A 17,638-nucleotide genomic window follows, 5' to 3' on the forward strand; every position below is an offset into this window, starting at 1 on the left:
TTGTAACAACAGGGTATAGAGCCAGAAACTGTTGTCCAGCACTCCAGTGAGTTATGTATTCCTAAACACTTGGCCTGCCACAATGATCTGGTGCCATTTTCCGATCTCATGAAATGGCTGAAGGAAGTGGATCAGACAGTTTTTTGCGAACTCTGTGAGGTATGTGACTCTGTTATCGTCACTGGTCATGGGCTCCTGCACCAGTGTACTAACGCTTGAAACTTGATTAGATGCACCGTTCAGATACCCCAGTTGTCAGAAATACACGTAACGCATCGTTAAAGTGCCAGCAAAAATTAAGAAGCCTGCTAGAAAATATACTCTCAGTGCATTACAATGCTATGGTCTATAAGTACACTTGCAACAAACACAGACGTCAATGTGATTGAATTTTACTGTTAACGATGATGATGATGATGATGATGATGGTTCTGACAGTTATGATGATAATTTTACATGCAAAAAGCACTGTTTCTCTTCTCTGCCATTTAATGTTTCTGGTATTAACTCAAGGTGTCCTTTCTTTTTAGGCCTACACTCAGTGTCTTAGCAAAGTGTATGAGAGGGAACTGAAAGACTTCTTTGAAGCTGCAAAGCAGAGGACATTAACAAAGGGCGTTCGGGGTAAGCTTTTATTGCGGTATATGTAAGACATTTCGGTATTCTGATCAGCTTTGTTCTTGATCGAATGGGCTGTGTCACGAGAATATTGCTGTTTCACGTCAATAAATTATACTCTAAGGTTATTACTTTGTAGTACCTTTACCCAGACACAAAATACTCTTGTACAGTTATGAAGAAAATACTATCAAATTCCGAAAATAAGCCCTGGGGCTTATATTTTTCAAAGGCCCTTTTGGAGGGGCTTATTTTTGGAGGGGCCTATATTCGGAGGAACTTATCTACGGAGCGAAATTTGCGTTTCAAAATTGATTGGGCTAGCTTGTAGTGGGAAGGAAATTTTCCATTTTTGCTAAATGTTTTTCCTTTGTATTTGAAGGAAAATTCCAAGCACAAGCCCCCAGGGGGCTTATATTCGGAGAGGCGATTTAACGGAGCGTTTTTTGCGTTACGATTTTGGGGGTGGGGGACTTATATTTGGAGGGGCTTACACATGGGGGGCTTATTTTCGGAATTTTACGTTATAACACAAGTTTCATCAAGGAGCTCTAACTATAACATTTTTCTGTGATTGCTGCAGGTATAGCATTAAAACTTGCAAAAATTGGCCCATTTTTTCAAGTTTCAGCTCATATTTTATCCTTGTCATGGCAACAGTCCGGGGACGGTGTGTGTGTGTGTGGGGGGGGGGGGGGGGTACTGCCATATATAGGCTATATAGGTATGAACCGCTGTGAAGGGTATGGTTTTAAAGCAGTTTACTCTGGGGTAGGGTATATAAATCAGAGAGTTTGAGTCTAGAAGAGGGTATCGTTTTCCATTTAAACTGATCAATTGGCTGAAGATTTTAGTCTACACTAGGAAAACCGGGAATTACCACTCAAGAATATAAAAAAATCAAATCCGTTTTGTTTTAGCTGGACTGTGCTAATAACCTCAGTTGTTTCTGGAAAACAGCTACTCTAGGATAAGGGGGGGATTTGGGGAGTTCAGTCTAGTATAGGGTAGCTAAATTCAGTTGAACTAGCTCTGGTATAGGCTAAGGGTACCAGGGTCCCAGCGGCACATCCCCACCCAAAAAGTTTTAAATTCCCCCCCCCTCGCCCCCCCGCCTTCCCGCGAAACTGCCGAGAGGGAAACTGGAGGGAGGCTTTCGCTCGCTTCGCTCGATTTCCTCGCTCGCGTGACCATCCTGAGGGACTGCTCGCAGTTTATGTAAAGTAACAACTCTGGATTATTGTTTTTGTAATCCAGTTGATGTGAAGACGCACTTTAGTTTTTTTTTTTTAAAAAAAAAACTAAAATATAGCAAATGGCTTGCCAGAGCCCTTAACTTTAAGTCAAGGTCTGTAATGTAAAGAAATTAAGCATACTTCACTTCACAAGCCTTTGGCTATTTATTTTTATGTATGCGTTAATTTGTTTTGTTTTTCTTTTCGTTTTTGTTTTTTCTGACAGGTTATAGCGCCTTCAAGATGACTGGGTCTTCTTCTGCGGTCAACAGGGAGGATCCAAGGATGAGTCCACGGCCCAGTCCCCGCAAGGGCTCACACAGACCCAAGGAAAAGGCGCCAGAGCGTAAAGACAACGACTCGCTCTCGATTGGCTCTGACTCTAGGTCAAGGTCAGGATCGCTAAGCTCAATGGATTCGTCAGATCAGCTTCAAGAGGGAAGAAGCAAATTTGAACGGGTAATGTTGAGCGGTTAATCCCGGGGGTGGCACTCCGCATATGAAATAGGTGGGAATGCTCGTCGTCTCGCTTAGGGGTGTAAATTTCGGATTTTGGTCTCTCTTAGGGTGTTCTGGGCAAAACGCCATCATATTTAGCCGTGAAGGTCTCGTTTAGGGTTGCACGCGAAAAAATATACAAAATATATTTGACATGTATATTTTTTACGTCTCTTTTACGGGTCAAAAAACGCTTGGGCCACGCCCAGATCGGTCTCCTTTAGGGATTCACTTCAAAATTTCCGACGAGCATCCCACCCCTTTCATATGCGGAGTCCCCCCCCCCCCCTCCCGGGCGGTTAATAGGAAGCTTAAGCAACGACGACGACGACGGCGGCAATGGAAAACGTCACTACAAACTTTATCACATCTATTTGGACCCGCTCAATTCCTTAAATGTAGGCGATTTGGATCATGTTTACTGTAGGTAGTGTCGACCGATCTATCGGTCGATATAGCGGTCGATAGTCGGTCGACGCTCGGTCGATATAGCGGTCGATAGTCGGTCGATAGTCAGTCGAGCGTGGGATAGACTATCGGCCGAGTATCGGTCGATATTTCGACGACGCACCTCGACCGACTATCGGTCATATGTCGGTGATATATCGGTCAACTGTCGGTGGTATATCGGTCAACTGTCGGTCAAATATCAGTCGTGTGTTAATTTAGCAGGTGAGTCCAATGGCTTTCTTAAACATGATCCGACGATTTTTCGTGGAGGTGAGTTCTCAAGGTTTTATCCTGGTCCAAAATGAGACAGGAAAATTTGTCGCCGTATGTTCACGTGCTCTATAAAACGTCGCATTAGGAGATTTCACTTCGTATTCGTACAGTGGACGTCAAAGAAATGTACAAATAGGCGTGATGCACGTGCAGAGCTGTTGTTTTGCTCATAAAACTAATTGTTTTTTGACGTTGTCGTTGTCCTCTTCATCGTGGTGGTTGTGCCATACACATAAGGAGCCCTTTTCCTCAAAGTTTTAATAGCTTTGGAGAGCAGAAGTATACAAGGAACTCTCTTTTTCTTCAAATTCGGGAAGGGGAGTGCACGCGCGTGCGAGCGTTGAGCGGCGAAGCCGCGAAACGCGAGAAACGAGGGCGGTGTGCCTCTCCCGTCTCGCGCCTTCAGTCACGCGCGTGGTCATTTGCGTGTCTCAAGCGTTTTGCTCGACGGACCAAGAAAAAAGAGAGAGTGCTCGTAGTCTACTGCTACCTTGGAAATGTGACTATCACGTTACTACAGCAAAGGAACACCTTTGTAATTCCGCATTCGTTGTCTTCTTTACAATTTCGCCTCGTTGATTCAATAAGTCGGATCACACTTATCATGTTGTAGCGCGGTAAGTGTGATTATCCATAAGGTTTCTCTAACGGAAAGTATAGTTGGTCAAGTTTCAAAACCAGCAGAATATTTCTTGAATCCGTAAAGTCCTCACATACACAACTTTCTTGTCCCAAAATAGTGTCGGATAATTTGAGAAATGCTATTTATATAGTGCTAGTCAGTTCGTGCACGACAAATGTTGTGTTCAATAGATCTTTATCAGTCCATTTTTCCTGATTCCTCTCGTATCATTTAATGATTTTTTTGGCTTCCAACCAGGTTTTTGATATTTTATTATTGGAGCTGGAGCCGGTTTGCACAGCTGAACAGGAGTTCGTTCAGAAGTTCTTTGATTTTACCTTGGAGGAGCCGGAAGTAAGTTTGCGCCGGAAGTGCGGATTTGTTTTTTATCTCCGGCTGCATGTCACCCTCAGTTTCATGTGCCTGAGTTGTTCAACTTTGCTTTCTAGTTCTTTATTGAGAACTGATACCATCATCTTCGCTAAATTGAATAAGCTCCCCTCTCTATCAAACCAATCTCAAACGTGCTTGAAATAAATAAGCCCTGGGGTGCTTAATAGAGGATTTATGGTACAATTCAATAGGCTTTCACCATCCAAGGTCCATTCTTACCTCCACATGTGATCTGTTTCTAGTGGGTTGCGCTTGTTTCTGTTTTGTTTGTTTGTTTGTTTTTGTTCTTTGTCTTTTTCCAGAATACGGAGAAATTTGTATTTGCTCTTGGGAAAGCCACTACAGAGGTTGTAACATAGATTTTTCGAGAGTAAAGCTCAATGTTTATCCCGCTTTGTTTGTGCTAGTTTTTTTTGGTCTGTCCTTTTCAGCTCTCAGAGACTTCATATAACCCATTCAGTGTGGATTCTTCTGATGGAGCCATGTCTAGCAAACCAAAATCTGTGGACTCGACGTAAGTATGGCACTTTCATGGATATAGGCTATATGGGCTGCGGCTGCACTTGACAAGTTAGCCGCGTTAGTTTTTGAAAAATCCGGTAAAACATTTACTGAGAACCTTACCTGGTAAAAAAGACTTTAACTGGGTTATTTTTTTAGGCAGCCGGAGTCGCGGCCGGACTCAATTTAGACTTTCACAAAGTCATTCAATGTCGCGCAGTTTTGTTTTTTCATTCGCTCGGGTCGCTCATAACTCTCGCCTTAGAGTGAGCGCGTATTACTGATAAAAAGCCTATTAAACCTGGTTAAGAAAATCTATTGTTCTTGCTTGATTTGCATAACCCGGTTAGAACTTGAAAACCCAGAAAACCCAGCCGCAATCGCTGTTGTTTTTAAACGAGTAAACTTTAATCAGTTAGTTGGAGATAGTTTGGTTAAGTCCCCTGGTGCCGCCGCAGCCATTTTGTTTAGTAAGAAATAACAACAGATCTTCTGCTTGCAAATCGTTAACTCAGACAGGCCCAAAACTAACGATGTTCATTTTTATTTAGTGATGTCAAGGACAGAACACCGCTAAATGAAGAAGTCAGGTAACAGAGCCTATTGCATTGATGTGCGGGAACCATGTAGAATGACATACAAGAAAAAGTGTCAAAATTACTATCTCTTTTTTTCTCTTTGTTTTGCGCTACGATAGCACTGGCTAAAAACATCTCGCGCCGCTTTCTCACCACAAAATTGATCGCACGTGGCATTTTCCCGCCCTGGTTGGGTTCCCGCCATTTGCACTTGGTGCTGATTGCTGGTTGGTTCTTGTTTTCTGTTGTGTTTTTGTCCCATCTTTCATGATTGGTCAACGTAATGATATTGCCAGCCGTTTTTAATTAGGTTTTGTTGAACAAAGGAATATAATTTATAGTCAATCACAGCAGACGTACACTGTCCGATGAACCAGTCAGATTTTAAAGGAATTGTTGTAGCCGCCAAAAAGCGCGGGAAAACGAAGCGGGCAAGTAACTATGACAACACAACTTTTCTCAGGATAATATCGTAAATATCTGTATATTGTTTTAATGGTAAGCTGGCGAGTGTGCCTTTCTTATCAGGGACAAAGACTGTTATTGCCCGGGTTGTTTACTCCCCTACAAATTGTTCATGGAGCTGCTTTGACTTATTAAGCAAGCAGCCTTAGACCTAGCAGTTAACAAAATAATTTGCATTTTTGCGCAGGAGTAGGTGAAGAAATGAATACTTGCAGTATCAATGTCTATCTAGTGTGCAGTCGTTGTACCCTGTAAATGCCAGAAGCTATAAAATAGACTCTCCCTTAGCGATACTTGGGGATCCTTATAGTGTCAGGGTGGTTTAGTCACAGTTTCATGACTTCGCAATCTTTTGCAGACTTGAATAAGGTTTTAGTATTTATTAACACAATGACAGTTTAATCAAAACTACAGCTGATCTAATTGTTATTCCTCCAGAAGAAGAAAACAACGGATCAATAAAAACCGAGAAGATATGAAGTATGTAAAACCTTAACCCATTGCACTGTTGCTGAGCTAAATCTAAATTTGTAAACAACAGGCCACATAAACTTAACTTCGATATTACCAATAAGTCGCACAAAGATAAAGTTGTTAAAACCTTTCAGCGTAACTAAACTGGTTAAAAATTTGTAAACTGCACGACTATTACATAAATGCACCTTTAAAAGCAAAGTAAATTCTACGTAAACTGCACGCCTTCAGCACTTGCACAGTAGAGTGTTGGGTTTAATGGGATTAATAACGAGCGCTTTTACTGTGTGATTACTGGCTTGGACACTCTAGCCTATGTAAACCGCACCCTTTGCTTTCCTCTCCCCCACCTCACCCTTTCGCCTCCCACGCAGCCGTTTTTGTCTCGTCACGCAACGCTCATCTGGTTTGTTACAAGACTCAAACGGCTGTGAGGGAGACTACGGTTGTATATGAGGAGGGAAATTCTACAGCCAGTGAGCCAGTGAGCCAAAAACAAATCATAGCAGTGGTTGATACTGTTCGTGCGTTTTCTTTTGTAGGAAAATCATGCAAGGATTGTTTAATGTGCTGGAGACCGAGTTGCAGAGTTATATTCACTTTGCTGACAGACTAGATAACTTGTATGTTCTTTGTATGACATTTTTCTATATAATGTGGTAAAAGAGGAAACTTGAGGCAACAAGACTTCAAATGAAATGAAAGTACTCGGTAGCTTTTGTATCAATGTTACACTTTAGGATTTCATCAACAGACTCAAAAGTTAGAGCCATCTTGCACCGTATAGGATAATAGTGGCACAGGAAAATTTTGCTCAGCACCTTTCAAGCAATTCGTCAAACTTAAGGATTTCATCCTGGCCACAGTCTCACAAGTTAGAAACTCATTCCGAAGAACAATAAACAGTACCACAGGAAAATACTCTCACTACCTTTCATCTGAAAGGTCCACAGTCTGATGATTAAGTGACCATTGCGTCTATCAAACTTCGAGATTTTAGGAACAGATTGCATTGTCTATACCTTGGAGATTGTCTCATCCTTGTGTCTTGTTATATTGCAGTAACACCATGTATATGCTTGTGAAGATCGGTCATTTTGTTATCACGACTCAACTGTCCGGATCCCCAGTGTCTTATCTCAGTCAACAGCTTGGAAACTGCCTCATTAATGTAAAGCGCCTCTTCGACAAATTTATAGTGAGTGACTTTATCTTTGTCCCTTCCCAGTCCGCCTCTTTATCTCTGCTTTTCTAGTCTTCCACTTTTGTAATTTCCTACTCTCTCCGCCAGGGTGGATCCTGGGGCGGGCGGGTTTCATGAAATAATTGAAAAATAGTAAATATGCTGGGGGAGGGGAGACAGGAAGAATGAAACGTTGGGGGCGTCTATCCCTCTCTTTCCCCTTCCCATCATCCCCCGCACGCTTTCTAACCGTACTCTTCTCCCCAGCCTCCCTGTGTCACAAAGGTGCCTGTGGGAGGGGGGAATAGTATTTCCTATATATGCTTTAAAATTCTCGTTAACACGGGCGAGTTTCCTTGCGAGTTTGGATGTTTGGACGTTTCTACACGCCAGAGATGCCAACGAGATAAGTGTTTACGTCATGTGCCTCTTACGGTATCTCATCTGCATGTAAAGTTTAAAAATTCACAACAGAATCGCCACGAAATCAAATCAAACTATCACAGCAGAAAGTGCATCGATTCTTTGTCTAAACAGGCTTCATAATTGAAAACCTCTTTTCAAACTTGCCCTGTATTCCTTCAGCGCTTGATAACTGTTATATGTTGAGTTTCCCACGGTTGGTTGGGGTTGCCTTTTTTCCCGCCACTTTGTGTTCTTCTATGTTGGAGGCTTTGCACGGTCCACAATATTTTGTTTTACTGTTTATGAATTTTGCAACCTTTTGCTCATGTTCCACCCCTTCTTAGGCATGGCATTTTCCGCAAGTTAACACGAGCTTAACGTTCGTTGCCTTTCTTCACGCGCATGGCTGCCACCATTACATGATTTCTCTTGCATGATGACTGTTGCACAAGATGCAAACAAATGTACTGTATTTTTGTTACCCTTAGACGAGTTTGAAAAAGCAAATTGAAGAAACGAAGGTGCCGAAGACAAAGAAGTGTGGAGTCTTGCCTTTTGTGAGCAAGTTTGAGGTGAGTGTCGATTGAAGTCTTCGCCTACTCGTCACTAATTTAATCTTCATTCCGGCTGAAATCACTGGGTACGGCCTTGATGTTCATATGCAATTTGAAAACGTGCCAATGGAGACTAGGGTTCTTACGTCTAATAAAGTTCTTCAACTTCATGAAGGTCTTAAATTAAACTATGCCTGGTTACAACAATAAGTAAAAAGAACAAATTAAATTTTACTCACTAAAAGGGAATTTAGGAAACCTCTCCCTTTACAAATGACATTTTTCAGTGTAGATTTCGTTGGTTAAAGTGAACAATGACTATGAATTTCTTAGATCTATTTAGAGCTTGTCTCGTTCCAATAGTCTTTGGTTGAAAACAGGTTTTTGATAAATTTAATCAAACTTCGTAATGTTTGGCGCGGCAAAAAGAAGAAGCGTAAAGGTGGATTTTCACAGCGTGATATGAGAGGGTCATGAGCCTGGTAATTTCTTGTATCTCTCATAGGAATTTGCAGCCATCTCAGAAAGTGTGTTCAAAAACTCGGAGCGTCGCAATGACCTTGACAAGGCGTATCATCATCTTATTCGTGTTGTGTTTGACAATGTTGAACGAATGGCAGAGGAACACCAGAAAACACCAAGGGGTGTGGTCATGATGGGTAAGCCGGCTAAACAATACTGACATGATTAATCGTTTGGCTGTTGTATTTCAACGTGTACGTAGAAGAGAAAACGGAAGATAGTTGTGAACTTACGCGACAGGACGGGAGAGAGAAGAAGACGGCAAATCTTGTGTGACCAGCGTGACAATAATTTTATTTGAAATAACTTTTCGCCAAACTTTACTTTCCTTTAAACAGATCTTTTTGTAAAAGACCAGAAAACACTAATGTTAAGTGAAAATCACGAGAAAACAGGTAAGTAATAGCCCTGTCACGCTTGTCACACAAGCTTTTTGCCGTCCTTTTGTCCCTGTCGTTCTTTTACGTAAACTCACTTGTGACGCTGAGCGTGGCTACGCATTTGTTAACCATCTTCGTTCCCAGCGGGACTTTTTCCTTTGCTTTGGGGCTGGGAAAGGTCCTTGAAGCGAGTTTTTTTCTCGACACATAGCTCACTATTATTGTTTTCTTTTAATTTGCAGAGAATTATCACCATTTATTTCGTAAGTATTCCAAATTTTTCATAATACAGCTGAACCTCTTCACAACGGTCATCTTGGGGACAGAAGAAAGTGACCAATGTAGCGGGGTTTAAACAAGAGTCAATGTATGAACTGTCTGCCAAAAAAGTGGCCATTGTAGAGAGGTAGCCGTTAGTGGAGGTTCCACGGTATCTCTTTCTTCTAAGTTATTTTCTATTATATTTTTTTTCTCGTTCTTGACGGTCCAGCATACGTGCGTAGGAACATGCGTGGAAGTGTTGTTTTTACTCAACCTTTTGCTCACTCAGGGGTCTTGACGCGTCTAAAGATCGTGTGTTTGGAGAACGAGAAAAGAGAAGCTAAGAAGAAGTATTTGGATAGCCAGAAGATGTACGTCAAGGAGATGCTGGGAAGACCTATGGAGAAACTCAATGTAAGCTGGCTGTCCTCGTGGGATACTCCTGGGAATTCTCGGTGGGGCTGAGCTGCCCAGTTTTCCAAATCCTGACCCTGTTTCAGACAAAAAAAAGTCATTTTCTACACTCGTTTTCAGACCTCGCCTCTAAAATCCATACGCATCTTCAGACCTCCAACAAAAAGATTTCTTAATATCCACTTCGAATTCGCAAATTACTCTTTCTTTCTTATTTATTTGGAATTAAAACGACAAATACGTTCACACATTCCCGTAGTTCCCTCGAAAACCATACCCGATTCCAGACGAAACTGAGCAAAGTCTATACCCGTTTTCAGACCAATACGGATTTAAAAACCTTTCCTTTTGGGGCGGCACATACCTATATGGCTTGTATAAGGGTTTACCCCCGGCGGATGATTGGTAGATGTCATGTGACCTTGTACTGACCAATCTCGCAAAAACCCTCGTTTACGAGGGAGAAATTCTCAGCTACATACTGTATAACAACAACAACAACATCAACTGCAGATATTTCTTTGCAGATATTTTTTGAGGGCGTCCAGGAGCGTATAGCGGCAGGAGTGAAGGAGGACGAAGTTGGTTATCAGTTGGCATTCAGTAAACAAGAACTGAGAAAAAATATTAAAGAGTACCCAGCTAAAGAGCTGAAGAAAGGATTGGAACAATTATACAAAAAAGTTGAAAAGCACTTGTGTGAAGAGGAAAACTTACTTCAGGTCAGTGTTAATAACTGTTATTGTAATTGAGCCTGAAGGTAAATATTCTTTTATTTATAGTGGAACCCAGTTTACCCTGGGTACCAGAGGTGTTTTCTCGCGTGCGACGAGGAGCTTCGTCGGCCACAGGCCGACACGTCTTCGGCCTTCAGCCGAAAACACGAGCAATGAAAAGCCTGTGTCACCCAGGGACCCGAAAGGGACGCTGTTTTTCCTTCGTCCCTTCCCATGAGTACCTGCGCGCTTCAACCTAACCCCAATCTTCTCTCACCCCAAAAACACATAAATAGCGACTGGGTACGAGTCTGATTTCTTTTGCAACACTGCTGCTAAACGAGTTGAATAGCGATGTTGCGCGTTTTACCACCCACGTTCAAACCTCTTTTGCAACAACTCAGGCTATTGTAAGTTGCGTGAATACTGAGTTTTATTTGTTAAAATTACGCGGGAGTCACGCCATGTGCAGAGTTACGTCACTTGCTGCAAAGCAAGTCTGTCTTGGTCCGGTAGAACGCGCAACGTGGAATAAACGAAGCAAAAATGATAAACATATCCCGTGACTAAGCGAAATGCTTAGAGGCAAAATCTAAGGATAATCACGTTTGTTTATGAACATTTCAGGTGGTATGGCACTCGATGCAAGATGATTTTATCCAGCAGTACAAGCATTTTGAAGATCTCATTCAACGCTGTTATCCTGGCTCAATGATCAACCTTGAAGTCAACATCAATGACATCTTGAATTTCTTCTCGAGTATCGCACAGTCTCACTGATTTTAGTGTACTAAATTGCTCTATTGTATATTGGAACAATATTGGGGCAGTATCAGACTAATATTGTAAAGAAGTCGTTAAACCCAATCAGAATTCCTCATAAAAATATGAATTTAAATTCCCAAAGAGAGGGAACAACCATAGCTGTTAAAATAACACAAATATAAATGGATACCTGAGGTGTGTCATTGTTAAAGTACTTTAAAAAAATAGAAAGAGATTTATGATGGTGTAACTATAACATTGTCACAACCCCTTCTACATTAATACGCAGCGGTTCATAATTATTGAATACAAAATAAATGACTGCTAGAATCATTTTTGCTGTCGTTTTAAAGGAATTGTTGCCAATGTCCCTCAAAGATCGGCGCAAGATCTGATCGTCTTCACGAAGAATTTAAAAAAGGGGATTTGTACTAAAATATTATGGCCTGCCTAATGCCTAATTCATTTCAATTTTTTAATTCATTCGATCTTGTGTTCTACCGCAGATTATTTGTAAGATATTCTAAACCAATCAGAGGAGAGAATTAACGAACGCCCGCGTTTTTCGTTTTTCGGCGCCGACCGAGTGGAGACTGGAACTGAATTCGACTTCAATATGGCGGCCGATAAAGCTTCGTTTTATAGTTTTGCAATTTATACCTAGAAAAACACAGGAAATTTCCCCACATGCTGCGTCTACTGAACAGATATGTAACCCGAAGTGGTAAAAGAGTTTGTTTATCAAGAAACGTTCAAACTGCTCCATCAGCTTTTTGTCTAAAATGGGAGAGAGCTGAGTTCAACGGAGTGGACGTGAATCTTGCCCAATTGGGAGAAAATTGTTCGCTTGATGAATTTAATGCCAGACTAAAGGGTAAGTAATAAGAAAAAAATAATTTTCTCATAGAATCTTTGTGGGTGAAGATGCATTTCATACTGTTTTCTCAGGGCATTAAACATTTTCTTCCTGAAATGTGTTCTTTAGGAATTAGGATATTGCCAGTTTTGAATATATCCAGCCCCAGATTCGAATCAAAGCCTACCTCAACAGTCCGCACAGTCCTGTGGTTTCCCAACTACATTAAATATGTGGAATTTGATAGGGCAAGCCCTCAACTGCAGAAGGGTGTGGATGGTTTATTACCCATTCTGCATGAAAAAACTGGGCTATTGCATTAATTAATATCCGTACCCCCCTGGGTGAGGACCAAGGGTCAGGAATTCTCCAGGGGCAAGTTATAAAAATTGGGGATTTTGTTAGCACTAGAGTGAAAAAAAATTGGAATTCTTCAAGGGTGAAGCTTTAATTTTCACAAGATTCTTCAGGGGCAGACCCATACTCTTCAGGAGGTAGACCCATATTTAACGGAGAAAAGGTTAGTCCTCAATTGGGGGTAGGCCCAGGGGCCCCACTCACATATTTTAATGACAGGGGGGTCCGACAGAGGTTCATATTTTATACCCAGAAAAATCCCAACTTCAGAATTTCTCTACCCAAAAAAATCCCTACTTTTTTTAGCATACCCAAAAAAATCCCTCGGTGTTTTTGCATCAGCAAATTTTATTATTTATCTTCTGGAAAGCTAAAACATGCCAACTTCAACTTTGGTTTTCGTCAAAAACAAAACTGTAAATTGCGCTTATGTTATTTTTGATTTGAGCTGATGAAAAATACAATACCCAAAAAAATCCCTGTGTTGTTTTCGCGACCCAAAAAAGTCCCGGCGTCTTTCATAGACCCAAAAAAATCCCTTTTGGCCAAAATGTCAGACCCAAAAAAATCCTTTGGACCCCCCCATCATTAAAATATGTGAGTGTGGCCCCTGGGGGGGGGGGGTAGGGGAGGGTGAATTACCCTTTTCCCACACCCTCCCCCAAGCAAGAGGCAACACTAGTCCCCTAGCTTGAGGCCAAGCCTGCTTTGTTGTGCTGTGTTTTATTTCGTTCTTTTTACATCTGTCAATCATTATTAGAGAGTGTTTTACATTGGAGAAGGGATGCAAAGAAGTCAGTTTGGATGAAGGTGCCTATTTCTCAAAGTTACTTGATTCCAGTGGCTTTTGCTCATGGTTTTAGTTACCATCATGCGGTTGGTGACTATGCCATGCTGTTGAAATGGCTTCCACAGAGGGTGGCTTGCAAAGTACCACCGTATGCTACTCACCAAGTAGGAGTGGCAGGTGAGAGGCATCAATAGCAAATTATAACCATGAGAGATTAGCCTGTGAGCATGCTGTCCGAGGTGTTCCGGTGGCGGGCTGAAAAACCGTACCCTCAGAAGAGCATGTTTGCAGGCTAGTGAGAGATAAGTAAAAACTATTAAACAACTAGGACTACTGCGCACAAAGGCAATGTGAGCAAAATGATTGACTTCTGCGACAGCGCTGTAAAATCACTGAGGCCCTGCTAAACCCCAAGACCGCCCCACATATGATTAGTAGTGGAGACTGCTAGCCAGCATTTTCTCGTGTTTAACGTCGCCTAAATTACATGTAGCCACATTTAAACTACTTGTGAAAACCATATACTGTTACCTGTTGTTGAATAAGTATACACCAGAACTTGCATGCTGCGTATATTATGCCACTCAGGGCAGAATAATTTTCTTAAAAAAATATTCATACCCCTCTCACACAGAGTGTACTTTTCCCTCTAACCCTTCTGAAAAATTTCAGTTCATGTTCATACTTTCCACTAAAATTTGATCTTGGTCATGAGATTCCCCTTTCCCCTTAGATCCCCTAGCCTGTGTACAGATGTTATCCTCACCTGTTCCCGATTTTTTTAAGGGGAGGGGGACATCTGTACATAGGGTATAGATCTCCTAAGTCGATTTAATTTGATAAATGGCTTGATGCTGTCTGTTTTCAGGAATGGTTCTTAATGAAGAAAAAGGAGAAGTATTGGTTGTTCAGGATAGGCAATTGGTATATGCATACTTCAGTACATTCCTCTTTATTTATTAATTAAAAAGTACTTTTAGATATTGTATTAATGCAGAAGAGCTCAGTTCTCAAACGATGAATATAATATGTTGAATTTCATATATTTGAACTGCAGGATGAACAAATAAATGCAGAGATCATCGCAGTTAGTAGAAAATTCTGTTATTGTAAACAGCTATTTTTACAGTTGTGGTTTAAACAATAATAAATAATTGTAAAGATTCTTGGTGTTGCGCACGGGTGCAATTAACAAAGCAGGGGCATAGCATCCATATACACACTTGGACCTGTGTGTACATTTACAGCTGAAATATGGAAAAATTTTCTGAAAAAGCATTTTTCATCATTAAATTGGGATGACTGATACATTATTCGCACTTTATCAGTGTCCTTGTGTTAGTATTTCCTTTGTCCATTTATTATTTGGTAATTCTATTGGCATCACTGCCTTGTTTTCCTGTAAATTCGTACACCTTACCAAGAGGTGGGTAAAATGAAAAAATCAAATCAAAATCAAAAGTACTGTAGAGAGCGCTGGAAATGGCATTTCTGAGACCCTAAAGTAAAGAATTTTCTTGGGGAGCATGCCCTAGGCTGGGACACCGCTGCTTCAACTTTTCGTCCCCACGTGTGTTCACATTCAAAATCTCATGCTATGCGCCTGAAAAGATTGATAAGACACTAATTAAACAGTAACCACACCACAACACAAAAGGGGACCAACACAACACCAAGAAACACCCCAATGATTTGACTATAGCCACCAAAATCACACACAATGCTGTGTTCTTACATGCAAAATTACGGCAGGACATCTTCATAGCAGACAATAAACTCTGTCCTGGTGTACACATGTCTAACTTCTGCAATTATTTCTCTTGGTATTTCTCAGTATAAAATTGGACAAAAACGGAAGGCCGTTTGGAAATTTCCAGGTGGACTTTCAGATGAAGGAGAAAATCTTGGTTAGTTAACAATAAAAGTTAAACATGGTTAAATAATGTAGTAGAATAATACTAGAGCTGTCTGAATACAAGGCTGTGCTCTGGCAGTGCCCATTGGCTCCTGGCGCTTAACTGTTGCTCAGGGGTGACTAGAAAATCTTTGTTTTTTCATAAAAATCATGCGCTGGGCACCTTGGATTTTACAGGTTCGGTGCACTGGGATCCTGTCCATTTTTCCGAGAGCACAGCTAGCCTTGTAATGGACACTAGTCTTGTGAGTTGATAGCCCTTTAATATTCACCATTTGCTTTGACAAAACACTGTTTGAACTCTGTGCTTTCAATAACCTGTCCATTTGTTGTCCAGGCCAGCTGCAGTTGTGGGAAAACTCTTACTGCTTCCTTAGGGTGTCAAAATTTATTTAACGTGTCTCTAATGATACCCCCCCCCCCCTTCCTCTAAGAGTCACCAGGGTTGGATTTATTTGCAACATCTGCATTTAACTATCCCATTTTCCTCTTTGAATTTTTCTTGTTTTTAAGTGCAATTACATGTATAACAAGAAATAAAACATGCACATGTGATGGCTATATGTGTATGCTGCAAATGGATCTGCCCTTAATGTGAACAGAATTCTTTGAAACAACAGTTACTGCACAAGCCCAAAGGTTGGATCCCCTAAGCCAACCTTAACACTTCTCACTTAGGGAAAAATGTTGGCTTATGGGAGGGGTAGGTGGGCAGTTTCCCTGCAATGTATAATAATCCAAGATTTTGGTGTAAGATATTGGGTTCCCTACACAGGAAAATGAGATATTAAAATTTTTTCACTGAGTGAGTAAATTAGAATGAAATATATTGAATTACCCCCTTCTCTAAAAAGTTCCCCCTCTTCATTAAAAATGTCTGGAGAAAGAGAGTTTATTGTATAATTTTGATATTGACTGTACTTACTTTTTATGCAAAACAAATTAATAAATAATAATCATGATAATAATAATAATAATAATAAATTATTATAGTGAAGTATCAACCTGTCACAAACTTATCATCTACAAGTCAGATGTATCCTTCTAATAATACTGTTATTTTGTAGAAGAAACAGCCATTCGGGAAGTCTATGAGGAGACTGGAGTGAAGTCAGGTACTGTATGTGTGTAGATGACTAAAAATTGTATAACAAAAATATAATTTAACAGGTATAGGGTATCAAACATAGGGTTTGGATTTGTGTTAAATTAATTTTGTATCCAGTTGCCCTCAAAGCAAACTCACTTCTTTTTTTCACTTTGGTTACTAATTTGAAGGTATTTCCTTGAGCATAAGAAGAAACTTCGGACAACAGGAATTTAAGATACCTGTAACAAACAAGTGTTTCATCTGTTGCATAACAACTTGCTAAAATGTCAGATACTCAGTGTGTTTTCATTTCCTCAGAGTTTCTTGGTTAGTTTATTTTTCTCATGTTTTGACACAGAATTCAAGTCTGTGATGATGTTTCGGCAACAGCACCAAATGAAGAATGCATTTGACAAGTCGGATATCTACATTATATGCAGGATGTCACCCCTGAGTTATGGAATAAGTCACTGTGAAGATGAGATTGCACGGTGCGAGTGGATGAAGTTATCAACTCTCATAACTCACACAGACACTGGCCCAATCACAAGATTAGCAGCAAGGTTAGCTGTTTACGGAATGAAGAATGGATTTCAAAATGTTGATTTGGAACCAAACAGAATGAGATCCTGGGTAGATCCAAATAAGACGGTTTGTCTTTATCACCGATATTTGCCCAGTTGATGGTTAATACCAATCTATTTTAACTTTGACTAAAAATTGGCTGAAAATTTGTTTTTGCAGGGTTCTTAGCTAACTATCTGTCAGTACCAAGACTTTTACTTGTAAAAATTCATTTATTTTTGGATTCTGACATACTGTACATGTATCAACAAATAACAAATAAACGGACACACATCTGAATTGTACAAATAAATCTTTTGAAAATTTTGGAAATTTTAATGTGTAAACTTATTTAATTCCATAGTTGACCAGGAAAACTCTTTCTTCTTCACAACTACAAACAAATAAATATTCAAATTCAAAAATGGTAAAAACCAGAGCATAATTTCACTGAATTTATCAGAGTGAAGAAGATTACTGACTATCAGGATATACGAGCAATACTTTGTGAGAAAGGAAAGGTCCCATAAACTTATTCAAGGCCTTGGAGTACAGGTGTGATAGATAAAATGCTAACATAATTTACTAAAACATTTTTTTCTTTTTTTACCAATAACACAGCCTGTAAAGGAAAAATCCTTGGTTCTGGGTTAAAATTTTAGTTTAAAAAAGACCTAAACAGAATAAAAGATGTCACATAACCACCCATATCTTTAGGTTTTAAAACTTTTTGGAACAACCAATAAATTGTTATAACCA

At 40.3% G+C, this 17,638-nt stretch overlaps 2 protein-coding genes across 3 annotated transcripts in view; both read left to right on the forward strand.

Annotated features, from left to right (window-relative positions):
* The window catches only part of LOC140947681 (exocyst complex component 1-like), a 19,996-nt gene extending 8,358 nt beyond the window's left edge, over positions 1-11,638 (forward strand). The window contains exons 11-25 of one of the 2 annotated variants that reach the window (XM_073396852.1): positions 13-159; positions 531-624; positions 2,080-2,312; positions 3,955-4,050; positions 4,521-4,603; positions 5,142-5,180; positions 6,072-6,113; positions 6,650-6,730; positions 7,170-7,305; positions 8,184-8,267; positions 8,755-8,908; positions 9,394-9,414; positions 9,702-9,826; positions 10,354-10,548; positions 11,170-11,638. In XM_073396852.1, the coding sequence (XP_073252953.1) occupies positions 13-159; positions 531-624; positions 2,080-2,312; positions 3,955-4,050; positions 4,521-4,603; positions 5,142-5,180; positions 6,072-6,113; positions 6,650-6,730; positions 7,170-7,305; positions 8,184-8,267; positions 8,755-8,908; positions 9,394-9,414; positions 9,702-9,826; positions 10,354-10,548; positions 11,170-11,322 (1,683 nt within the window). In that variant the 3' untranslated portion in view covers positions 11,323-11,638. The remainder of the gene's footprint in view (positions 1-12; positions 160-530; positions 625-2,079; positions 2,313-3,954; positions 4,051-4,520; positions 4,604-5,141; positions 5,181-6,071; positions 6,114-6,649; positions 6,731-7,169; positions 7,306-8,183; positions 8,268-8,754; positions 8,909-9,393; positions 9,415-9,701; positions 9,827-10,353; positions 10,549-11,169) is intronic. The other variant, XM_073396853.1, reaches the window with a different exon arrangement.
* Positions 11,639-11,916: 278 nt separating this feature from the next.
* LOC140948225 (nucleoside diphosphate-linked moiety X motif 6-like) lies at positions 11,917-17,206 on the forward strand. The gene is made up of 6 exons (XM_073397447.1): positions 11,917-12,181; positions 13,281-13,487; positions 14,179-14,234; positions 15,145-15,217; positions 16,293-16,340; positions 16,674-17,206. The coding sequence occupies exons 1-6, from the start codon at positions 11,995-11,997 to the stop codon at positions 16,997-16,999; spliced, it is 897 nt and encodes a 298-aa protein (XP_073253548.1). The 5' UTR covers positions 11,917-11,994; the 3' UTR covers positions 17,000-17,206.
* The last annotated feature ends 432 nt before the right edge of the window (positions 17,207-17,638 follow it).

This window comes from Porites lutea, chromosome 9 (genome assembly GCF_958299795.1).
Source record: "Porites lutea chromosome 9, jaPorLute2.1, whole genome shotgun sequence".
Lineage (NCBI taxonomy): Eukaryota > Metazoa > Cnidaria > Anthozoa > Scleractinia > Poritidae > Porites > Porites lutea.

Bases quoted from the DNA above. Each gene is read 5' to 3' on its own strand.
- LOC140948225 (XM_073397447.1), top strand. From the start codon at position 11,995: ATGCTGCGTCTACTGAACAGATATGTAACCCGAAGTGGTAAAAGAGTT. The intron at 12,182-13,280 runs GTAAGTAATAAG...AATCATTATTAG, and splicing joins ATTTAATGCCAGACTAAAGG to AGAGTGTTTTACATTGGAGA. The intron at 16,341-16,673 runs GTACTGTATGTG...GTTTTGACACAG, and splicing joins GGAGACTGGAGTGAAGTCAG to AATTCAAGTCTGTGATGATG.